At 44.5% G+C, this 26323-nt stretch overlaps 1 protein-coding gene across 1 annotated transcript in view; it reads right to left on the reverse strand.

The window, feature by feature from the left end:
- Positions 1-26323, reverse strand: part of SND1 (staphylococcal nuclease and tudor domain containing 1) — a 442553-nt gene that overhangs the window by 87282 nt on the left and 328948 nt on the right. Inside the window, exon 16 of the mRNA XM_003921017.3 lies at positions 15768-15877. Coding sequence (XP_003921066.1) covers positions 15768-15877 — 110 coding nt within the window. The remainder of the gene's footprint in view (positions 1-15767; positions 15878-26323) is intronic.

Below are 26323 nucleotides of genomic sequence, written 5' to 3' on the forward strand. Positions count from 1 at the left end.
TCCACTTTCCAGCTTAGGGAAAAACGTGCAATAAATGGAAGTAGATTATTCTCTTCCCTCCCTCTCGCCACTCCCAGCCATTTTTAAAGCTTTGTACTAAAAAGGAGGAAGATCTGTCCGACACAGCTGAGGAAGATGATGGAATTGTCAGGCCAGAATGGTTTATTAATGATCCATGGGAAAAAAACAATCGTCCTGCTGGCAGCTTCACATGTAATTAACCAGCTTCACAGAGAGCTGGCTGCCTTCTCCAGGACTGGCATCCGCAGACCGCAGAGCTACCTGACACAGCGACACTGGGTTTCTAGCGAAATCTCCCTGCTGGGAGAGGGGCATCCAAAACAGTGACCTCAACCCACTCGGCGCTCAGGAAACATGACTGAGACGGCAGGGCTACTCTGGAGCAGGCTGGCTCGGTGCTTGGGCTGACACAAAGACTGCAACCTCCAGGCTGGCAACAACCAGCTCTGGGAACTGCCCACTCAGGTAAGTGGCTGAGCAAGGTTCTCTTCCAGGTAGCCCTCCAAATGCTGCCTCTCTGCCAAAAGTCTACACAGGCAGGAGTTTCTGCGAATTGGCTCACTTTATGCCACAGCAGCAAACTTCAGCACTAATGGGAGTTGAGAGGGCCTGGTGACCACACTGGGCGTAGGGGACAATAGTTGCTTCTGTGTAAGAACCAACAACCTTTAAAATATGGTACATAAAGGAGAAGCAGCAGCTGGGTTAACCAAGCTTTGGCTTTGTAGTCAGTGCCAACTTCCCTCCTAAGAGTGCTGGGATTCAAAGAACCCTGGTCCTCCCACCAGGTGACTGAACTTAATATGTATTTGCTATTTGCAATGCACAGTTTTTAAAATGTGCACCTAAGTGTGTGGCAGCTAAATGTCCTATTCTGGAAGTGCAGGGAGGATTCCCCCATTACCTTAAACACACACACACACACACACACACACACACACACACACACACGATTCCCCCATTACCTTACACACACACACACACACACACACCCGCCCTCCTATGCTTGTCAGAAAAAGAAGCTGAGAAGAACTGTCTCCACTCTGTATCCCTGGTGGATGCAAAACCCTCATAAGTACAAGAGCCCTTCCTTCACCCACAGCCCTGCTAAGGCCGGACCCCTGGGCACCTCACATTCTCCCAGGGTGAAATGAAGTTACCACCTAAGGCTCATGACAGGAAAGGCAAACCTTTGCACCTTCAGCAAAAGCAAAGCCAGTTCACAGGGGTCATGGACTTTTCACTCACCACACTCAATTTACATTCTGTGGAAAAACAGATAATAAAGGAAGGCTGTGTCCTTTAGAAAAAGGTCGGGGGCTGGGGGTGGGGACTTGGAAAGTGCTGGGGGAGACAGCAGCTCCATCAGCTGATGCCGTATTGCCTCTGTTTGAGAGCCCAGCACAGGTGGGGAGCTCCTCAAAGCCACAGAGCTGGAGACCAAGCTCTACAGCAGTTTTCCTGTTCAGTACCTTGGTCTTCTTCACCCCGCTTTGATTACAGGAGTCAAACACAGTGATTCTCTCATTGTTACTAAAGCAGCCTGGAAAAAGAAGTAATCCCAACTGCAAATCAGCAACATAACAGGCATTGGGAGAGGTCACTGGTGGCTTGGTAGGAAATGGATAGCTCATGACAAATGAATTGGTACTGCCTGCCATTTTTTCTTGCCGTCACTTGAATCAATAAGGGAAAAGGTGAATTGCTATTGATCTCTTCAACACCTTTCAACGATACTGTACAAATTACAGAAACACAAGGAGGTGGGTGAAAGAATGAAAGAGGAAGGACAGATGAAAGAATGTCTGGGCTGTGTAAGGCTGCTGTATTTCCCTGGAGATAGTCTTCCAGCCACTGGGTGTTAGGCATGCATGGCAGCACATGTGAGTGTGGCAAAAAGAGCCCTTTCTCACACCTGGAAAGGCTGCAGAGCTGGCCATGGAGGGCAGTCTCAGTGGCCCCTCTGAGCCTCACATGCTGACAATGCTCCAGCAGGGCTACAAGGCAGGTGGAGTCATATGACTTCCCTTGATGCAAGCCTAGATTACTGAGAGGTGCTGTGGATCCCAAGGCCTCATGAATTTTTGAAGTTGCCATACATTAGTGGTGTTGGGATAGGCTATCTCAATAATTGACTATAATTCTGGACAGGAAAGCAAGAATCAAAAGTTTCAAGGGCAATCTCTAGCTATACCTTACTAAACTCACTCCCTGGCTGACATTCCAAGAAAATACAGACGGGCAGCATATAAGGAAAACTATCTTGCTTTGTACTTGAAAATAACAAAGATCATGGCATCTAGGGCACAGGCCTGTCCTTTGAAACACTCTGAGGAAAAGACATGGCTGGGTCAAAATGTTGGAGGTCTAGCTGCAAAGCGAGGGTGAAAGGGATACTGACCACTCTCAGGCAAGACGACAAACTCTATGTAAATACGGCCCTAGGCAGACAACCAGGAAACAAGACACAGGGTTATGACAGCTGGGGATAACAACTCATAACACGAAGATGAACATCTGATGTCTGATTTTCGTCTTCAGCTCAGAAACAGTGCAACCAGGGCGGCAAAGACTGAGGGAACCCTTAAGTCCTCTGGGACTGATTCTCTTTAGGATATGCTGCTTATCAGAAGCCAAAGTCAGTACCCTGCTCATGTCCAGAAAAAGGCAACACAAAAGATTTCATGGCATAGAGAAAAAGAAATATTGGCCAAAATTTATTCCAATGGGGAACATCATGGTCAGATCTCAGGGCCCCAGACCAACAGTTCTCCTAGTCCACCAACTGGGTATAATTATTTTCTGCTGGTGAGAGAAAAAACCATTCTGACCAGAGGCCCCTCCTCTTCAGGTCACACAGCACTCTTAGAGCATCATCTGGGGTCTGGGTCTCTTTAGAAACCTCCCCACCATACCTAAGTATTCACCTTTTAGCATTCTCAAGGCAAAAGAGGACTTAGTTCCCCCGTTTTGGAGCTGGCGAAACCAAGGCAGGCAGTCACTGACATGTGAAAACAACGAGAGCCCTTCACAATGCTCCTGGCACGCTCTCTTAAATTATTCTCCAGAGGCAGTGACTCAGGGTGTTATTGTATCATTCTGAAATCAGTTGATATCACAGTTAGCCAGTCTACCCATCTTTCTCCCACAAATACCCGAAGGGTCAAAACAGGGCAAAAAAAAAAAAAAAAAGTTACAAAGCTGCTGATGTGGTTAGAGTCGAAATGCTGAGATTAGGAGGAGGAAGTGGTTAAGTGCACCCTGGGTGTTTAGAAATGGCCACGTCTGCAGCCCGGGAAGCTGATGAAGAAGGAGCTCTAGCCCTTTGTGCCAGGCAGGCCACGAGACCGGCCCCTCACTCCAGAGGTAGAGAGCTTGGCTGTGAAAGGGCATGACAGTAAGATACAACTATTTAGCAAATACCAGTCCCCTCCTACAAGGAATCTTCCAATTCCGAAAGTGACCCTATTCTAAAATTATCAAGTGGCAGGTGGCCAGGCCAAAAATCCATATCCAATCACTGCTAATGGACTGTTTGTTGCATTTCCTAATCTAAGGCTGCAGCACTGCTATGAAAATCCTGGGTCAGTGGTTTCAGATTTATTTAACTGGAGGGGTAATGGCACCCCAGCACTGCAAGCACTATAGAGATGGGTGAAGTCAAATGGCATAGGCAGGCCATTGGTGGGGAATGGAGGGACCTGTTGGTCTTATCTGCATGATCTTCTACCTCTAGCTGTACACTCAATGTCAAATCCTTTTCTGGTAACCATGATAAAGAATTCGACTGCTTCAAGAGAAGGGAAAGGGGAGAAGAGGAAGGCATTATCCTAGTCTGGAAAGGAAAATAGCATAATGACATAGTTTCCAGTTTCTTCTTTAATTCCCCGTTCAAGAGGTACCTGTTTTTGCTACAGTGACCCTTCCAAATACTTCTTCTTGGAGTTCTTTTCCTCTCCTTTTCAGCCTTGTTTAACACCTAGATCTTTCTTTCTCTCTCTCTCTCTCTCTTTTTTTTTTTTTTTTCTGAGAGTCTTGGATCTGTTGCCCAGACTGAAGTGCCATGGCACAATCTCAGCTCATTGCAACCTCCGCCACCTGGGTTCAAGCGATTTTCATGCCTCAGCCTCCCGGGTAGCTGGGATTACAGGAATGTGCCACCAAACACGGCTAACTTTTGTTTTTTTTAGTAGAGACGGGGTTTTGCCATGTTGGCCAGGCTGGTCTTGAAATCCTGGCCTCAAAAGTGATCCCCCCGCCTCGGCCTCCAAAGTGCTGAAATTACAGGCGTAGGCAACTGTGCCCAGCCTGTGTTACCACCTAGATCTTTCTTTAGGGCTTCTGCTGGCGCTGTGCTATGTATCTTCCAACTCTTCAACTTAATGCAGGTCAAGGACAAATGTATGGCCATCCTGGATTGTTGTGTTCATGGTAGCAAAGTGTGGAGACACAAAGGAGCACGCTGTTCTGCCAGAAGATAAAGAAGCCTGCACCAGCCAGGATCTAGATAGGTATCGCTGTATCCCTCATTTTCAAGTTGCAGTGACAATGTGAAAGAAGACCTGTATCGACAGAGACAAAGCAGAGAGCCCTCACTGTTGGCAGATAAGTCTCCAAATACCCCATGGCAAGTGGAGTATATGACTAAGATGCTCAAACCATTATTCCTTAGATATCCATGAGGTGTCCATGGAGTCCTGGTGTCACCTCTCCCTTGGTGATGGCCTTATCAGTCCATAGCCAAGTCTAGAAAAGGCGTCTTGCATAGGTTAAGACTTGCTGGCGTTACCTCCAGACCTTTGGTTTTCCACTGAACGTAATACTGCCCAATGTGTGGGACCATGAGGAATCAGAGGCAAAGAGACCTTATGTTTTTTTACTTTACAGAAAAAAAGACTGGCTGATGCCCTGAGAGTACTTAAAGAAACAATATTTTGCAAATTTAGACCAAGGATGGCAAACAGGTTTCCATCAAGTGCCAAACTGACTCAGCTGGTAGTAGTAGTGAGGATCCCTGTTTTGAGAAGGACCTGAACCCTAAGCCAAAGCAGCGGTGTGACTGACTGGCAATGTCTGCCATGGGTGGGCAGCCCGAACAGGGTAGCATATGCATACGTGCTATCACTGGCTTAGACAGGTTTGGGGAGTGAAGAGCACTGGGAAGATTGTTCTTTGTTGATTCTAATCTGAATGCTGCTCACAACACCTAGATCCAGCCTAGAACTCTACTCTGGTTTTGTCCATAATGAAGTTCAAATCCTACATTTCAGTTAAGCTCTGAGAGAATTTCTACTAATTATAAAAATGGTGCTGCAAGCTGCTGTTAAATGAGTATTTAATGTTATGGTTTGTGAGGAACAGTTTACACATATACTTCATTTTCACAATAACCCTAGTAGAAGGTACCCTCCTTCCAGAGGTGAGACAATTAGGTTTAGCAGGATGGCTGCGTTGCACAATGCTAGGGATATCCTCTCAGTTTAGAGGCTAAGGAATGTGTCCATGGTCACACAGGAAATGCTGAAGCTGGAATGAGAACCAAGGTCTGACTTTTCACATGTTAACAGAGTTTTTGTTAAGAAAGAAAAGATGCCCTTAAATGTCCTTAAGAAGAGTCTAAGAATGAGCTATTCCTTTCTCACTATGTGAAACATGTTGTTTGGAGCAGGTTAGGGTATCTCTGTTCTTAATTCTCAAGCTTGCTCATAATCTTATTTCATGCACCACAGCATTTCATAACAGACCATTGGTCACTTTCATTTTCAAAATCCATTTAAGTGCAGCTGACCAGAAGCTGTCACGGGTGGAGTAGCAAGTGGGAAGTTCATCAATAAAGCCAGGTTTGGAACACAGAGGTTCTTTTCAAGGAGTGGGCATGCTAACGGCAAGAACAGGTCAGGGTGAAAGTCAGCTCATCCACCAGAACAGTCGCCCCTGTGTCCTTGGGGGAGTCACATGTGAAACACCAGAATGTACTATTACCTGGAGAGCAAATGCAATCTACAGTCTGCTTGTGCTTTGCTGGTGGCTCAGGTAGCCTTGCTATTGTATATTAAGAGCTGTATTCTAAAAAGATATTAGTTGAATTATGTAATTCCATAGGGGATATTCAGACAATGGGCACAGCTTGCAATGTTTAGGACAAACAGAACAGGGAGGCAGAAAACCTGAAGACTCTCCAAACATGCCACATTAAAGCTCACACTTGCCAGGTGCAATGGCTCATGCCTATAATCCCAGCACTTTGGGAGGCCGAGGCAGGCAGATCTCTTGAGCCCAGGAAATGGGAATGGGAAACATGGCTAAACCCTATCTCTACAGAAAATATATAACATTAATTGGGCATGGGGACACGGGCCTGTAGTCCTACCTACTTGAGAGGCTGAGGTGGGAGGAACACCTGAGCCCAGGGGATTGAGGCTGCAGTGAGCCATAACTGTACCACTGCATTCCAGCTTGGGCGACAGAGTGAGACCCTGTCTCAAAAAAGCAAAGCAAGCTAACACTCAAATTCAAGTCTGCATGGGCGCTCCTGGCCAATCTCTGGGTTCAGAAGTTCTTCTGAAAACAAGTAGTGGGCAGGTCTGTGTGAGGTCATAGAAATTATCTGCTTGTCTGTAGATACTGCCAAATTAGGCTTTCAGACGGAAGTTAATAAGACTTTACAATAAGGTATTTCACCTGAAAAATAAAAATTCTGAGCTGCTTTTCTTCAGACCTTTGTTATTAAAAATATTAGCTTCCATCTTTTGTTTTTTTTTAGAGAACACTCACCAAAGCTCAAGAAGCAGTGACTATTCAGGATGACTGAAGAGGTAAGAGAAACCAGGAATTGTTATTAGGAGCATCTGATATATCTAAATGAAATAAATGGCACCCAGCTCTCCTAGCACAAACCCTACACCTTGGGGGAGTCCAGCAGTCTCTTCCTCCTGATAACATTTTTCCATTTGTTCTATGTCACAGGCCCTACATAGCTATAAAAGGGGGAGACGAGGAGACTCAATGTGCCTGCCAGTAGCTGTCTTCCATAGGAATGGCTCATTAAGAACACCATTTCATGTCAGATGGGTAGACTGTATCGAATACTGTGAGTGGCAAGGGTTCTGCGTAGCCAGGCACTGTTTTATGACCTTGTGTGATCCAGTACATGCATTCTCCAATGGCAGTCACTGCCCACTATCCTCATGACCCAGCCTCAGTTGAGATGAGGCATAAAGTAAGTACTGTGGACCCTTTAAACAGAAAAAATGCAAGAGGAAATAACGTATGAGGCTTTTATATCTTTACTCTGGGCTGAGCTGGGTCAGACCTAAAGATGAAGAGGAAAAGTGAGTGCCAGGAGTCTTGGAACTGCTAAGGTTTCTATTGCTTCTACTTGGGGGGAAAAGTGAAACTGTCAGGTCTAAGTACTATATGTCTTTCTCCCTCCTTCCCCCCCCCCCACCCTTTTATTGGTAGGAACAACAGTAAGAAAAAACAAATTGATCTGACAGAGAAAATACAAAACTCTCAAGAAATTTACTATAGAAGGGACTCATTCCCTAGGGGAAGGGAAGGAAAGCTTCAGCTGAAAAGGATTTTCTTCCCTGGGCTAGAATTACATCCTTGAGGCCTTCCTAAGTGTTCCAAGGAGGCCAAATCTCTTGTGGTCCTAAACTAGTCCTTATTCCACTCCTAATCCCAATGGCCATCCTGGGATAGCAACACCAGCCTCTGGAGGGCAGTGAGGCCTATCAGACCTACACCAGTCAGCCTGTATGACATAATTACAGGTTGTAGGATCTTGGCCAAGCCAATGAAAAACTAGGCGCAGTACCTATTTCAGAATGGATGCAATTCTATGCTTGACTGGCTATGAAAGTTCTGAGGAGAAGAATAGGGAAACAGCCGAGCTGAGCCAGCAGCTTTGCAGAGAGGAATCCCACTGGAGCCAGCACAGTATTGGCACCTATCAGCACATGCTGCTGAACTCACTTGGGAAAGGCCACCAGTGACTGGAGACTCAGCTACTTCCAGACGTTAAAAGCTGCTAGGGGAAGTCCAGCAGTCAAGGGAAGAAAGGCAATGGGGCAGCGTCCCCCATTGTATATTTCTACCTCAACTCTTCTCCTTGTGATGCCACTTTCGTTTGAGGGCCCTCCCTCTAGGGCTTTTGGAAGTACTTGGCAAAGGGCCAGGAACCCAGAAGTAAAGGGGCTGTAATAGACAGATAACAACCTGGTATTCAGGAAGAGCTTACAGCCCATCTCCAAACAGGAATTAGTTGACCTGAACTTCAAAATTAACTCTTCACTCATTTAACAGTCTAATCCACAAAACAGACACATACCAGGGAGGGAGAGATTACTTAGACTATGTACGGAGAGTGAATGGGCATGGTTTCTATTTGAACACTAAACATTTTTCAAAACATTCAACATTATCTCATTACCTTTAAATATACTGGCTGGAAAGATGGGGAGACCCAGGCAGGTCATGGTCCTGTAGTAAGTGCACAGTCAGATTTTGGCTATAGACTTTTTCAATGAGAAGCTGATGAATTAGCAGCCATGTGTCCAGCTTCAATACTTCAAAAAAGTTTTCCTCCCACCCTGACAAATGCCGAGCTTGGAGAGCTTTCCTAAAGAACCATAAAGGACAAAAGAACAGGCCTTCTTCCCATTCTCTAGAATTAGGTCACAGGGAATCAATTTGATATGACAAATATTTATTTATTGAGCATCTCTTATATACCAGGCACTGGAGCACAAAGACAAAACATGGTTCCTGTCTGTGAGGAGCTTACAAGCTAGTGGGGAGAGACCTGGGTCATAGATCCCTTCTATATTATTGGTAAGTGTGCACAACAGATGTATGCACAGGGTGCTGTGGGAACTGATGGAAGGCTATCTCACCCTGGGAGAACAGGGACATCTCAGCCTGGGAGACCAAGGGATGGCTTCCAAGAAAAGGTGATGCCCCTTCTAGAATAGGAGTGAACAGGAAAGCAAGCAAGAGGGACAAATGATGTGCTGGGTGGAGAGCATAAGTCTATCTAGATATGGGAGAGACAAAATGTAATGGTGTATATGATGAACTGCCAGTATAACAGGTCCATTCTGATAAGGCACGAAGTTTGAAGTGAGTGGGGTGGTGAGACTCAAAGTTGGAGAGTTAATCAAGAATATATGTACACTGAGATGAGACTTTATCCCAGAGGCAATGAGGAGTTATATTTTTTAAAGAAAGGAAACTACACAGTCAGATTTGTCTGTTAAGAGAGATTAGATATAGGAATATAGACACACAGAGAAAATGGGAAAAGTAAGGCCCACAAAAATCAGACAGCAGATGAAGCAGGCATCGGACAATCAACAGACACAGAGGCTGTGGCAAGAGCAGAGTAAACATTTAGGGAAGGCGTGGTCACAGCAAATCCTCCAAATTCCTCTGTAGTCTTGCAGGATCAGAATCTACGCCTTATAGAAGGCTGACTCTTAGTCAATGTGGGACCTTCAGGGAAGTCCTCTGCTATTCCTTTAATAAGTTCCAGATATTCTATGATTGAAAAATGGTTAAATATGACTACAAGACCTAATTGCCTTCTAAAAGCAAAACTGGCAAGATTTAAGGAGAAAAAGCATCTGTTTTGGAATGCAGACATTTGAATTTTAGTATATGTCTTACCACTAGCTCTGTTGCTGTGCATTTTGGTTTCGTGAATTGTAAAACAGGGTTAATATTTTGCTTATAGGTTTTCTATTAGATTAAAATGAAATATTATGCACGAAAACGCCTTTAAAACGAGAAAGTGCTATATAAAATTAAAGTGTGATCACTATTAAGACAGGATTTTTTTTTTATTTACCTGAGCCTCCTTCAAATAATATGGCCTTTAAGAACAAACTGTTTGAAATTAAAGACCACTGGTGGGTGATGAACTATCAAGCATGTGTCAGGAGGTGAGAAAGGCCTTAGCCTCCAAACAGCCTTTAAAAGCTTGTAGGATGAAAGAGCTGTTTAGAAAGCTGACCATAACATGTTACCTTTTTCCTGGGCAGTGGCTGAGATAATCTAGAATAAGGGGGCTTTGTGAAAATAAATGAAATATCGCTGGAGTGCCAGCTTGTTTTTCTAGCAGGTAGTTATTAGTGGCTCACCAAGGGTTCCCAAGGGACATGACAATCAGGGAGAGTCAGGAGGGTAGGTTGCATTGGATTCACCCACACCGGGTGTCTTTTACTTTCTTGGAATTCCCTGTGGCTTGAACTGTCCTCATCCCTTTGATTCAGAGATATATTTTGCTAGTGTTCCCTCTCTTGTGAGTCTCCTCTCCTCGACAGGGAAGGAGCCGGCACAGACAGATGGAATGGGAAGGACTGAGAGAGCACATACCACAGCGCTCGTGGGGTGATGTAGGGAAAAGACCGAGGGCATGGGAAGGACAGAGATTGAGATAAACTTGAAACTGCTTAGAGCAGTTATCTATTTCAGACAGGATACAGCACACTTGGAGCTATGATGAAGGAAATGAAATCACTTTTTCTTTTATTCTAAGTTTTCTTTCTCAGACATACACCCCTTCATAAATACACACCAATATTCACGGCTGAGGCCACATTCCTCTGAAATATAAATACATATTTTTCCAACAGCAACAGTTACCTGTAATGTTTTTCTGTATCTTTTTTTTTTTTTTTTTAAAGCAGGGAGTAAGGGAGAGAGAGGAAACCCAGGACTGTGCCCTGGCCACTGCAGCCTGCAGAATGAGCTCCCCAGGGGGAACATCCTCCCTTTTAATGCCAGCAGGGAGAAGGGAAATAGGTCAAGGCAGCAGGCTGAGTTTTCAGCTGGGGCTGTCCAGCATGAGGACGTCATTTTTCAGGCAGCAGCAAAGAGCAATTCTTATGTCTCAGAGAGGACAAAGGGGTCATCGAAAAAGGCCTTGGAAATGATCACCAAACCCACATACATTGCCCCTGTCCTCAGAAACTGCACCTCCTACCGCCTGGAACTGTGAAGAGAGTTAAACTGTGACACGGCTCTCTTTAAATAATACCTTCGGGCCCTTTCTCTAAGGGTTCGGGTTTCTCCAACACGGCAGTGAAAACACTGCTGTGCAGGTAGCAACTGGTCAGTGAGTATGTGCTGGCTAGCTGCCTTCTGAAAGAAAGTGAGAAGATAGCTGAAATCACTGTTTTATTCAGAACAAGGGCCGCAAAAAGGAAAGTATGGCTTGGGATTGCTACGTCAGTGTTTTAGACAGGAACACCAAGGCAGAAAAGAATCACATATTCAGGACCACGTAAAAACTGGAGTGTGAAAACCTAGGGGTTTACACTTTCAAGCCAGTTTCTACCCATTAGCTAATGGTATCTCTCATCACTACTTCTGGGGGACGCTAGTAACGGTCACAGCTCCCCATCTGGGAAATCACACCAGATCTTCTTGTCCTTGACTGTGTGACAGGGAACTGCTTTAAAGAGTCAGATGTATGTGGGGCATGGGTCACCAAGCACATGCTATCCAATGGGACATGGCACTCAGCTCATAGTCACAGCTAAAGCCAACAGACACAATAATGTTACGCAGTCCAGCCTCAACGGCTGTGGACAGGACAACCAATTTAAATTTTCAGGGCTATTACAAGCCATTTAAACCCAATTCAGCATACCATATACAGCAGTGGTCAGCAACTTTTTTGGTAAAGGGACTGATAGTAAATATTTTAGGCTTTGCAAGCCATATAGCCTCTGTCCTAACTACACAACTCAGCTGTTATAGTGTGAAAGCAGCTATAGATAATACATGAAAGAATTAGCATGGTCGTGTTTCAATAAAATTTTATTATAAAAACTGGCAGTGGCACAGATTTGCCCACCCGTGCTAAATACTAGCGGAGCCAGGTTAGAAAGAAATGCTGAGCTTACTCGTGTGTGTGTGTGTGTGTGTGTGTGTGTGTGTGTGCTCGAGTAAAAGCATCAAGGTCAGAAAACCAGGTAATGGCACAGTGTCTCACTCACTGTTCTTCCTGTCCTGGACCTGGCAGCACCACCAGAATGGCCAGACCACTGAGCTGGATTGCCTTCCCAGATTTCCAACTCAGGTAAAAGAGTAAAAGCCAACAGAAACCAATGGCTAAGGAGGAGCAACATGTCAAATGATGGTGTAAAAGAAGAAATGCAATGTAAGGGGGCAGGAGAGAAGTCACAAAAAGGAGCTTGGGGTGGCCAGAAATGTCAGTAGCTCTGTGCTGACTAGTGTCACTGTAAAACAAATTTAAGGAAAGCAGCAATCCGAGGCCTCAAGATAATGGGAGCCACCTGGAAATGGAGATAAAAGACTTGTCTAAAGCTTGAGAGCTCCACAGGAAGATATGAGACGGAGAGACTATAATTCAGGCAGGAATTCCTGCATGGCCCACCTAAAGCCAGGACAATGCACTTATAAATATGGCATCATTTTGTCAGTGCCAGGCACCCTGCATGCCAGCTTCCTGTCCTTTCCCTGGTAGAAAGCTGGCCTGGGGCAGTCACCGTTACACAGACCCTCTCGTCTCTGTATCTTCCTCCGGTCAGTTTATGGTTTCACATACGGAAGTCCAACTTCATGACCTGGCCTCTGCGGGATCACAAGAAGGGGCCCAGGAAGTACTTTGAAATCCTAAAATCTGTGGGCTTCATCTTTCCTAGGATAATGCAGACTTACGGAAACCAAGGAAAGCATGCAGGAGATAGAGAAATTCTGACCAAAGAAAAGATATGAACAAAAATGTAAAACTTTAAAGGGAAGGGATGGGGCAGGGCCAAGGACAATCACGTCTTCAAAATACCTGGTTATGGCCAGGCGCGGTGGCTGCCGCCTGTAATCCCAGAACTTTTGGGAGGCCCAGGCGGGCAGATCACTAGGTAAGGAAATCAAGACCATCCTGGCCAACATGGGGAAACCCTGTCTTTACTAAAAATACAAAAATTAGCTGGGTATGGTGGTGCGCACCTGTGGTCCTAGCTACTCGGGAGGCTGAGGCAGGAGAATTGCTTGAACCCGGGAGGTGGACATTACATGAGCTGAGGTTGTGCCACTGCAATCCAGCCTGCAACAGAGTGAGACTCTGTCTAAAAAAAATAAAAATAAGAAATACCTGGTTATCCGAGCTAAAACTCATGATCAAGGGAACAGGTAGAAGGTGCAAAAAACCAGTTCAACTTTGGCCATCCCAGCAGTGGCACAGCCCCAGGAGAGTTCTTGCACTGTTGTGCACTGTGGGCACGACAGAGGCTGCCTGGAAGGTAAGAGCTGCATGAGGTGGGCGGTCGTGAGTCCACACTCAGGCATCCATGCCTTGTGCAGGACTTCTGCTAAGGGCAGGAAGGACCTCTGCATCCAGGAGTGCCAATGCACTGGGACTTTCCTCTTCCGCTAGATCTTTTGCGGTGAGGGGAGCAGAACAAAGAGAAGCATTCCTCAAGACAACTTACGAAATAAAAATGGAGGCACTACCTAGGTAAAAGTAAATGAATAAGCCTATAACAAAACACAAACCTCTCCATTCCTAAACTGTTCAGAAAACAGTTTCATACATAATAAAAGGGAAATGTTCAGGACAGTAGGCAATGATTAGAACTTTTAGTCAAAATTTTAAATTATTCAGTTTAGTCCATACTCACATTTTCTCAGTAAAAAGAACTTGCAAAACAGCCAGCCCAAGTGATCAGATACGCATCTAAGAAAATGCAGAAAGGTTCTTACTGAGACCCTCAACCTAGGGATATGAAAGATTGGGCCATTATAATCAAGAAAGATCAACTCTGGATTAGAGAAAGGATCTGCAAACTCAGTTACACGCCAAAAGCACTAAAGAGTTTCCTCAAAGAAACGGGAAAATTTTTATATTTTCAACAGTCAAGTATTAGCAAATATAAGACAAAGGTAAGCTCACAATAACTATGGGAGAGTAAAAGAGCTTTGGGCCATGCACTCCTTTTAGTGGTCAGTATTCTCTTTGACCCCCTGGTACTTTTGGATCTCATGATGGGCCAGAAATATGATCAAGAAGAAAGGTGGCTGGGAATACAACAGTTGAAAAAGAAAGGGAAGGAAACTTTAGGAGATGTGAAACAATCAGAAGATAACAATGGTGAGAAATTTGACTAAGTAAATGATGAGAATGCCACCAACAAATGTCTTGGGCAATCCAATGAAAGGATTTCCTTCCTCCATCCAAAGCACAACGAACAAAAATCAGTTGCTGCATCCTTGGCAATGTCTTTAAGTGATGAATTTGGACAGACTCACCTGCTTTTATCAACATAGTTACTTTGCAGTTCATTATCCAAAGGCCGGCAAAATTAGAAGGAAATTCTACAATATCTGCCCCATCCACTTAATCCCTGGGCCACTTCAAAAATTGCAACAGGCACTTATAGACAACTGGAGTGTTTGGATTCTCTAAATACTTCTCTTGCATGGGTTATTTTTCATTGATAACAATTCAGGCGGCATTGTGTAACTACAGAATGGGGGACGGGGAAGCACCTTCCATGTCAATATAAGGATTTTTACTTCGCAAACATCTTCATAAGCATCTTAACAAAAATATCTTTGTAAAAAATAAAATAGAGGGCAATGTGAATCTGATGATACAATGAAGCCCCCCAATCCTCCAACCATTGCGTGGATAGCCAACAAAGCAGATGTGATACCCAAATTGTTGCAGCTCATGTTTGGGGAATGGAACTGAGAATTCAGGATTTATTTGGCCACTCCACTTTCTTTTAAAAAATGAGAAGGCAAGCACTAAAGAAATACAAAAGAGTTGGCAACCAACAGTAGTAATACTTCTCTCAAGGACAGGATAGTCCAACATAAGCATCTCGGACTGGCAAGTGTTCTCCTGTTCTCTCATGCCTGATATTTCTTAGCAATTCAGATCAGCTTGATAGGCTGAAGATTATCAACAGGTATTTTTATCACTGAGTATCCCAAGGAAGTACACGCATCTCCTCTCAAAGATCTATGAAGACTCATTAGAGAGACAGCCTCTGGGATCCTATAATCTTGTGCTTCTGTGAGTATTATGAAAGCTGGAGGGACCCTATAGATATGATCATAAAAGAAATGGGAACAAAGGCAGATCCAAAAATCCTAAGGCTGAGTCAAGCAAGGCTCCCGCTGTTCCTTTCTTGTGCCTACCTAGCAGGACAAATGGCTGGCATACTCCTGGAAAGAAGACAGATCTGTTGATGAAGGCCTGAGCAAAATTAGCAGGTAGAAGGGCACCACAGCAGCTGAGATCCTAACTCCTGCCTGCAAGAGCCAGCCCAACAGGCAGAAACAGAAATACAATTAAATTAAGTCAGAAAACCCGCTACAGAAAATGCAATTACTCAAAGATACAAATAAATGTTCAAAGAAAACTGGCCCCTGACAGGGTTAGTCAAGCTTCTAAATCCAGCTGGAGGCAGGCAGCTCAGGCTAATTCACCAAGGAGGAGGAATGCAAAGCTGTAAGCTCTCTGCATCAGGAGCCTGGCTGGCCTGGTTTACCACACATCCCAGGCCACCAGTGGAGAGGAGCAATTTAGGGGTGGCTGGCCAATGATGCAGGGCTCAGGGAAATAAGATGGGGGCAGACACAAGAATGGATTATGGATGTGCAAGTCTGAGCAGTAGAAAAAGCAACAGGCTGATCTCTGACATGGCAGACCAAGGGAGCCGTATTTTCTCACCCCTCCTCATAGAAGAAGCAACAGGAAGATGTCCTACCTCTCGCTGCAGCACCAGTTCCTTAGTGAAAAGTGTAGCTTCCTCGCTGAAGGGCTCTCCTTCCTGCACCAAGCCTGGGAGGTTTCGGGCTCCTCTGGGGCATTCAATACCTGTGTCAGGAGAAAAGGAGAATCTGTGATGAAAAGGTGCCCACTAGGCCTGTCTAATGAGGACAGTCCCCTGACACCTCCAACAAACCAGCAGGCATTACATCTAACTTCCATCCTTTCTATCTGAGACGAAGACTGAGTCAATGGGAGAAGTGGAGGAGGGGTTTCGTTTTCTCCAGGTAGAAGAAACTAATAACACTATCACAGCAGCACCAATGGATAGGGGCTCTCAGCCACAGCATCTGGGAATTATGAAGAGCACATGGGGAAAGGAGCCTTCCAAATAAGATGAGCAGGAACTCCTCATCCTGCACTCCTCTAATGTACAGTCCCACAGTTTCGCAGCTGGAGCCATCACTTACAGAAATGGCTCCCTCACCTGCTGATATTCCAGCCATTCTGCCTCCTAAGCGCCACTCCCACTGACTTCTGGACATTTTCTCTCCTTACTATCTGACTTTTACAACAAATTCAAAAGGATTAATCCAGTGTCACTTTCCTCTTCAAATAAGCCTTCCTTCTGAACTCTGGCTGTATTTTTGACAGTAGTATCATCAGCTTTTCATTCAGGATGAGAGAAAAAAAAAAGCAAACACCTCAGAATACTCATGAAGTATTAGGTGCCCGGAGCTGAAAAGACCCAGCTTCACATCCCAACTCTATCACTTATCAGCTGTGTGGCCTTGGCTAAATGACTCACAAAGTCTCATTTCCCTACTTGTCAAACAGATATTTCAAAATGTCCACTGCTTAAGGTTGCTGTATGAATTAGGAGAGGTTATTCAGAACGATGCCTGCCACATGCAGAGGTTCACTAGATCCTGTTATTATTCTGTACCATCGTTATCACTCTTAGCAATTCCCGTGCTCGGAACCTCAAAATCTTCTTTGACCCCCACAACCAACCTGCCTCTGAAGACAAACGCCTATCCTTCATACTCTTTTTGTATCCAACCACAGTATTCTGTGCAAAGTGCTCACTAACCAAATGAGACTGCCTTTTCTTTGAGTCAACCTGTTAATTTTGCAAGTATATTTACCACTAACAGTGGTCATCTGTGACAGATCATGAAATATACTACATTTTGATATCAAGACTTACAAATATTTTCAAAGAAATTTGCACTGTAGCTGTAATTATGAGGCTACATAATTCCACACAATTCCACAGAAAGTGGAACTGGGCTACGGACATAGGAAACGAAAATGGTGAACGTCGGGGGGAGGACGCATGGAGTATTTGTGTCTCTCCTCCTGCAGTAAGGCAGAACTAAGAGGTGCTAGCTTTAATTTACAAACAGCCTCAAGGGAATGTACAAGAGATGTGGCATAGGGACAGCAGAAGCACGGTGTCTCAATGATGGCAAACACCTGGTTGGGGGAGACAAGGTCCCACTGCTGCTAGGACAGAAGGTACAGCTCTATGAGCGAATAAAGCTAGGCGCTGTGCTGCTCACGTTTCTGGCCAGGGCACTGATTCAAGATGACAAAGCTCAGAAGAAAGGGAATAGGCTATATCTTGGGCTTTCAAAAGATGAGGAACGGAGCTTTCTCTCTGAGCCCTAAGGCCTTACAAATGGAATATACCATATCAAATAAAATGCTAGGCCAGGAGAAAGACTACAGCAGGAGAGCAGCTTGAGGTGGCAGCAGGGCCCATTCTCCCACCCTTGCAAACATGAGACAGATGAAGGCCCCACCCAAGTGTCACATGGCTAAGATCACCAGGGCTACCTCCTTCCTGGCACTTCGGTGCCAGCCTGCGAGGGAGAAGTGGAACTTATTTTTGTAAGAGACAGCAATAAACTCATGAGCCAGGGAGCCCAAGATTAACCCTGCAGGGAGAGATGAGGCCAGAGAAAAATGGAATGAAAGATGGCCCGTGGTTTTTACAGCATCAATAGCCAAAAACACTTGTCTTTTTATATCTGCAAACTAAGCAAGAACAAAATCGTCAGAAAAATAAACAATTCTGTTGAACAATCTTGCCACATAACCACAGAAAAAGCATTGTTGCAGAAACAGGCATAATTCTAAAACAAGTGCTCAGTTTGTTTCTGACTCTTAGCAGCCATTTGGGTGGGACAGGGCTGGGGTGCTGCTGGGTGGGGCTGCTATGAACTGGGGACTAGAACTGGGATGTAGCTGGGGTATCGCGCTGGGCAGCAGGAACTAAAGGGCTGAATTTTCACACTATAAGGGCACAAAAGATTTCTGAGCTTCACTTATTGAGTACCACTCCTGTCACTCTCTTGGTATTCTGGAATCTCGCGAGGTTGGTCAAGCTACAGAGACTGCTGTAGTGTGCTCTGAATCCTGGAGACCACCAAGTGATTAAATTGAGAAAACATGATGGCTCAGTGGGCCCAGGAAGTTAAACACATCAAGCAGAAATATATTCGGAACATTTTTCATGAGATAGTCCTTTGGGACTCTGGAAACCAAATCCCAACCATTCTACATAGACACAACGGCAAAGAAGGGCCTTTGTTTTTAAACGTTCCTAGTCCACTTCCCAGCAGTTGAGCCCCAGCGCAACTAGAGTAGGAAGCTGAAGTATCCTGAAGCTTCTGTGTCCTTTTTCAAGTGGAATGAAGTAAACATGCATTCTCATCCATTCCCGTCAGGCAGAGGCAGAATCTATTCCCAGACTAAGGTGCAAAGTCAAGGCTGGGAGAGCGGGACTGGCTTTACGCTATCTAAACGTCTGAATGTTAGAAATTTCCCGAGCCAAGCTACATCTACAGATAGAAGATACCGTAGATGAGCGTTTTTCAGACTTATTTTGACTATGACCCACATACACACTTACATATGGGTTTAGACACCCGTATATAACGGCTGGAAATCAGAAGCCTTCAACAGACTCCAGAGTTTCAAAATAGTCACATCAGGAAGATTCTGCCAGTGCAGTTGGTTAGGCAGGAAGACCATTTCCTGATGTTTTCTTCTCTGCCATCCTGATATCACCTTTGCAGAGCAGTATTTATGTATGTATTTATTTATTTGGGGGTGGCTGTTATTGGAGGCCAGCTTAGCAATTATTACGTTTCCAACAAAACAATGGTTAATCTTGACTATGTATGTTATGCTGACAGTCTTTCTTCTGTTCACCATTTCGTTAAGGAAAAAAACAAGATGTTTATGACACTGAATTGATTTAAGACCTCTAGTGGGTCAAACACTCAGTTTGAAAAACACTGGTACAGGCTGAGGTGTAAAGACAGAAGGCTGGAAGGACAGGACAGGCCCTGGTGGCTTTCTTGCAGAGTTAAAAAACAGTTCCAACTGAGGGTTTATCCAGTTTCTAGACCTGCTTTTGTGTACTAAGAGACCAAGGAACAGGGCAAAAAATATGCTGTCCATTGACAGAGAGGAGACCACACAAATGTTAACATTCTAAAGCCAAAAAGTCAGTTGCTGCTGAAAGCCAGGTGAAGACACATGCTTCCAGTGAGCAGGGTCCTGCTGTGCCCTCCTCTCCCAAGAGCTCACGGAGCAAATCAGCCTAATCCATGCTGCACCTTTCCTCAAGCAACGCCTGTACTGCCGGGCTGGTGGTGCAATAAAATGGATGCTTAGGAAAAAAAAAAAAAGTTAAAGAAAACAGATAAAGGGAAAGAAAGTTGGGTTCTCAGCAAACTCAAGGCTGCTGATGCTCAGCTGGGCAGGCTGACAGGCAGCAATGGAGCGTTCCCAAGCCACGGAGGGCCTTGGACTGTAAATACAAAGTGAGATATCACCAGAGCTGCAGAACTTCTCCCTAGCCAGTTGAGGAAGTGCCTGGCTGGATCCTGCATGTTACCACTAATAGCTGTCTTTTCTGATAACATACCAGTGCAGTGCTGCCTGCTGATAAGGATATATTAACTCAGCTGTGCCTCAAATGCCACAGGTGCCAGTGAAGTGCCCAGCTCACCTCTGAAACAAGCACTTAAAGAAACACATTATTTTGTTTTAATAAAACAAAACACTATACCTTAAAACAAACAAACAAACAAACAAACAAACAAAAAAACCCCAAGAATTCTTGAGCATTTTCCTTCCCTATTATGGGATGTGCCAGAACAAAGACAGATCCCCCATGGGTGGACTCAGCTGACTTCCACAAGGGCAGGCACAGGAGAGGCAGGTAAGACAAATGCCTGACCCGCCTCCTGCTCCATGTGTCTCCTGCTCCTGACCTCTTTCAGACTCTACAGGTCCATCTGCCTATAAGTAAAAACTCATTATTTTTCACACCTTTTCTAGACTTTCTGGGATATGAATGGTTGACCATGGCTATTTGAAACAAAATGAAATAAAGTAAAAAGAGGTTTTGCTTGACTTTGTAGTTTAGGAAGAGAAAATCCATTGTTTGCCATCAGCACATCATGATTCTGGTTTCTGCTCTGTCATTGACAGAATATTAACCTTATCCAGGCCTCATTGTCTCTGTTTATAAAATAACAGATATGCAAGGTTTTCTCTGGACACAAAATCTTCCCATTTTGGTTATGCCCTTTTGAGATTCCTCACCCAAGCTTTGACTCATGAAGTACAAAATACCAAACTTAAAATGCTGGGCTATGGAGCCATCATTCTATTAAAAAATTATACATTTAGAGACATTGACTAACTAGGTCAATTAACACAAACACTCTGGTCAGACAGCTTTGGAACAAGAAGTACAAATTTCTTGTTAATGACAAGATAATGGGCTCTGTAAGATATTCTATTGATGGCTACGTGAAACTATGTATCGCTTTGAGTATTTTATACTCTGTGTCAAGTTTTATGACAATTAAGCCTCAGGACTCAAAATGTGTTCACTTTTTCTTTACTGGGCAGTGGGAGCTAAGGGAAGTGTGACAAATTGGCCTTGGCTGGAAGTATGTGACAGCTTCCCAATGGCATTTATTCTGGCGTAAGAGACCAGGCATTAGCTGAAGGAGACAAAACTCAAGTGGAAACAATAAACAGTTTGAAGGATTAGTCAGTGGTGTCTACGGTACGCCCACTGTGTTCTCACTACTGCAAAAGACAGCACAGTGGGAAGAGCACAGAAGGCATGCAGGACATGCCTTGTGTCCACGGAGGATACTGAAAAATCTGCCAGCTCACCTAGCAGACCCCCACCCCAGTTTAACTAATACTTGCCAATGTCTACCTTGGGCCAGGAAAATGAGGATTGTTGTGGAAGATGAGGATTCAATGATGAAAACACTTTGTGTTCATGAAGTTAATTACCAGCTAGGAAATATTATCTTCCTCTACTATTGTATAAGATATGTTACTGATGACTGGATTCGCCATTTGGCCTGTATGTTGCAGAATGTTGAGAAATAGTACATGGCTGGGCATGGTGGCTCATGCCTGTAATCCCAGCACTCTGGGAGGCCAAGGCGGGCAGATCACTTAAGGACAGACCAGCCTGGCCAACATGGTGAAATCCTGCCTCTACTAAAAGTACAAAAATTGGCTGGGTGTGGTGGTGTGTGCCTGTAGTCCCAGTGACTCAGGAGGCTGAGGCAGTAGAATCGCCTGAATGATGGAGGTGGAGGTTCCTGTGCGAGATTGCACCACTGCACTCCAGCCTGGGTGACAGAGCGAGACTCTATCTCATTTAAAAAAAAAAAAGTAAGGCTGGGCGCGGTGGCTCAAGCTTGTAATCCCAGCACTTTGGGAGGCCGAGGCGGGTGGATCACAAGGTCAAGAGATCGAGACCATCCTGGTCAACATGGTGAAACCCCGTCTCTACTAAAAATACAAAAAATTAGCTGGGCATGGTGGTGCATGCCTGTAATCCCAGCTACTCAGGAGGCTGAGGCAAGAGAATTGCCTGAACCCAGGAGGCGGAGGTTGCGGTGAGCCGAGATCATGCCTTTGCACTCCAGCCTGGGTAACAAGAGCGAAACTCCATCTCGAAAAAAAAAGTACATGATAGATAATTGGATTATGTTAGGCAGATGCATGTATGGCTAGGAAGCTGTTGGCAGAATGTAGTGGATAAGTCAATCACAGGGCTTAACAGGACACATCCCTCCTCACTAAGGAGACAGCCTTGGGCAGCTATGCTTTGTAGCACATAGCCCTGACCTCTGTTCTCTCCACACACCCCAAGCTGGGAACGGGAAGTCAGAGCAGGAGATGGGGAATGGCAGGGAGGGGAGGGAGTGATGCTGCACCAACTTCAAGGGTAGCAAATGTGCAGTTAGGCCAGCAGTAGGAAAAACAGCTCTGCTCAAACAGAAATGGTAGATGGCAGGGGAGCCAATAAGAGTCCCTTTCTGGAATTTGAACTGAGCAGCATTTAAAACATAAGCCCAGCAGGGGCCAGAGGAAAAAGGCAATGAGAGAGGGGATGAACTGGCATTAACATTGGAGATCTACAGTGAGGTCCCTGGAGCAATCTCAGACTCAGAATCACCCCAGTTTCCAGGATCTGTGACATCTGACCCTACCTACAATCCTATTAGATTTTCATGGATATTCCTCTGCTCTCTCCCCTCACTGACACTGTAAGCCAATCTGTGAGGATCTGGTACTTTCAACCAAAATAAAACTAAAACTATAACAGAAATTGCATCTTAGGGCAGGCACTGTGTCATACTCAGATTTTATTCTTTCTAGCACCCAGCATACTATGCAGCACACAGTGGCATTGGAAACCCTCAATAAATGTTCAATGATTAGTGAAAAATAGTTCTGAAAAAAGTTAATACACAGAGAAGGAGATGGTTGATGAACTGTCGGGGTGCAGACCTGAGATGAGGTCTAGTCTGAGGCACCTGGAGAACAGAGGTGTTTTATGCAAATGCCAGGAGAGGGGCCAACAGAATCCATAACTACACACATCCCACTTTCCCATGGTTACATAACACCTCAAGGATTAAAAAAGTTGTAGCATAGCTACACTTTTACCCCACTGTCTTTAAATTGGCACAGTTGGAGAAGTGGTTTAACGACAGAGTTGAAGTGGTCAGCACTGAGCAGCTTATGTCAGAGAGACCTGAGGCTGGAGCACAGCAGAAACGCTTAGCTTCTGATACACCGAAGGAGCAAAACAATTGTCACTCATGACCTGTGTTCAGTTCTAGGAAGTTATGTGGCCACATGGAAATGCAGAAAACTGGAGCACACTTAAAGAGAGCAGGGGAAAATGACTCAGGGGCGTGGAGGCCTGCCTTTAAAGGCAAGATGAAAGGTGCTAAATTTGTGCAGCTCAGATAAGCGGTGACTAAGTGGGTGACACGATAACAATCTGCAAATATTTGAAAGGTGTAAACACAAGAAAGGAGGGAGAATGCCTAGCCTGAAAACAGGGGGTGGGTGTAATTATTAGGGGAAAGAAAATCTGGAGGCCATATCGGAAAAACTTAGTGTGAAGATGACTATTGGGATATAAATAAGTTTCCCAGTGGAAGGGAAAATGTTGTTACTCAGTCTTAAAGCTGAAAGATGGTCACTAAGTCCACTCCTCTGCTTACAGTGATGAGCCCAGGCCCACAAATTGTGATTTTTATTTTCTATATTTAGGCAAATTAATAATATTGAATATTACTGAATATTCAATACCTCTGCTTTAAATAATGCTCCCTGAAATTTCAACATAATTTGTTGATCAAACCATGGGGGAGACAAAATGACAGTTTTGATGGAACTTTCACAACAAAACAGGCTTTATCTCCTAGCCACATACCTAGCTAGCAGATAAAGTGGGGCTCAGTGCAGATGTGGGGGTGGACAGTGGGGAGAGGAACAGGAGGCAAGAGTATCTCATCTAGTTTTCATCTTCCTTCCAAATCTTTAAGACCCCAGGCAGGAATGCTGTAAAGTTTTTCAGACAGGAAAACTACGGACACCTCTCCTTTTCATAGACCGCACTTGGTCCCCTGGAGTCATTGTCAAGGACAAGACAAGACACAGAAAGAACAACAAAACGAGCCTCCTGTCCCAGTGACTGCACTCCCATACCTCTGCCTGAGCTGCTGCTGCAGTTACTCGATTTATAATCCATAGGCTCCCAGCAGTGTTTTACCCCTCGATTCAATTAGTTCCATTTCTGTACTTTCCCATACCGCCCTTCTCCCCACCAAAAAACAAAACAGAACTGTAAAAAGCCCCACTACACATAGACGGTAAGATACTTAAACTCTGTATTCAGCACAAGAAAAGCAACACTTTTAAGTCTGTCCAGGCCAAGTTCAAAAATTCTTCAGTACTAACAATATATAGATAGCTATTCCCTCCTTAAGCATCAAGAACAAAATCAAGAACTCTTTTTTTTTTTGAGACGGAGTTTCACTCTTGTTACCCAGGCTGGAGTTCAATGATGCAATCTCGGCTCATCGCAACCTCCGCCTCCTGGGTTCAGGCAATTCTCCTGCCTCAGCCCCCTGAGTAGCTGGGATTACAGGCACAAGCCACCATGCCCAGCTAATTTTTTGTATATTTAGTAGAGACGGGGTTTCACCATGTTGACTAGGATGGTCTCGATCTCTTGACCTCGTGATCCACCCACCTCGGCTTCCCAAAGTGCTGGGATTACAGGCATGAGCCACTGTGTCCGGCCCAAAATCGAGAACTCTTAACCATTAACATGAAAGGTAGAGGCAGACAGACCACCTGCCTAATTTTAAGGAATGTAGTTATCACTTAAATAACATACAGGCTGGGCGCGGTGGCTCAAGCCTGTAATCCCAGCACTTTGGGAGGCCGAGGCGGGCGGATCATGAGGTCAAGAGATCAAGACCATTCTGGTCAACATGGTGAAACCCCGTCTCTACTAAAAATACAAAAATTAGCTGGGCATGGTGGCGCACGCCTGTAGTCCCAGCTACTCGGGAGGCTGAGGCAGGAGAATTGCCTGAACCCAGGAGGCGGAGGTTGCGGTGAGCCGAGATCGCGCCATTGCACTCCAGCCTGGGTAACAAGAGCGAAACTCCGTCTCAAGAAAAAAACAAAGAAAAAACAACAAAAAAAAACATACAAAGCCACCTATGCAACAATCCTGCATGTTCTTTACATGTACTCCAGAACCTAAAATGCAATAAAATATATATATTAAAAAAAAAAAAAAACATACAAAGCCAAATCAGTTCATGCCATTGTTTTTCAGACCAGTAACAGCTCATATACCAAAAACATGTACTTCTTGCTCATAAGCTTTAAAGTAGAAAGAACTTGGAGGTCTCAGGTTACAAATGCAGTCAATGAATGAGTTCACCATTGAAAACTGCACGCCATCTCATTTAGGACATATATTTTCATGTTCCTAAAATGGCCCAAAGAAAAAGGCAAATGGTAGACCAGTTGGTTCCCAAAAGTTCATTCTACATGATACGAGGCTGCAGTTTGTACCAAAACGTTTAGAAGTAAAACAAGGATTTTGTGTTGTCTCAAATTCTTTATTCTCTTCCTTGTTCTCTAAACCCCTACTTTGTTACCTCAGGGGAGGTACCATCTTGTGGGCCAATTTTGGAACATGTCACTGCTAAAGCTCTTTCAATGATCAGAATAGAGGGATAAAAGAAGAATGAAGGGATCCTAATTAAAGGGATCAAATACCTCAGGTAATTGTAGTCAGGGGAGTGAGAACTGGGCAGAAGCTGAGACTGAATCAGTTTTTAGTCACAGCTCCAATTTTTTAGAAAAGACTTTTATTAGGTTGTTCGGATTTTGTAATGTTTGATGCATTTGTTGAATGACCAGGCACTGAAGTTAATTTGGAATAGGAACAAGAAAACCAAGTCTTCACAATGCAATGGAAACTGCAGCTCTCTTTGAAGAAAGGAAGGGGAAGAGAAGCACCTACAGACAGGAAGTGCAGTGCTTGGCTGTTAAACATGCCTTCAGTTTCTCTGACACAAGTCATAATGGTTGTTCACCTGTTCATGGTAGGTCCCTATTCTGTAGTCGCTTGAGGTAAGGGATATGCCAGTTCTCGCTATATCCCTTGTATCTGGCAAACAGAAGATGCTCAATAATTCAGTTTGCTAATGAATGCCAGAGAGGAGAAAATCTAGCAGAAACAGATACACTAAACCTGTTGTAACAACCTACCTTTTCCAAAAGTTCGGGATGCATGTGAGCTAACATTTGGAGGGTTGATGAGGAATTCTAGTACTGCTTATTCTCAAGACTTAAAGGTGAGTGTGTGTTAAATGCTTGATCACTGACCAGTCAGTGGAAGAGGCAAGGAAGGGACGACTTGGGGGCCTCATACTGAATTTCTTGCTCTCAGTCTAGCCGGGCAATATACAAAACCAGCTTCACCAAATTTGATTTATTGTTAGCTGTAGACACCAGACAATCTCTCCCAAATGGGGAAAAAGCATTTTTAGATGGAGCTGGTATAGAAGATAACAATCAGGCCAGCATGGGAATAACCTTTTATAATTCTCCCCACTGCAGAGCAAGATCTGAAAACAATGATTTTTAAGGGGAGGAAAAAAAAAACCCAAC

This window comes from Saimiri boliviensis, chromosome 10 (genome assembly GCF_048565385.1).
Source record: "Saimiri boliviensis isolate mSaiBol1 chromosome 10, mSaiBol1.pri, whole genome shotgun sequence".
NCBI classification, from domain to species: domain Eukaryota; kingdom Metazoa; phylum Chordata; class Mammalia; order Primates; family Cebidae; genus Saimiri; species Saimiri boliviensis.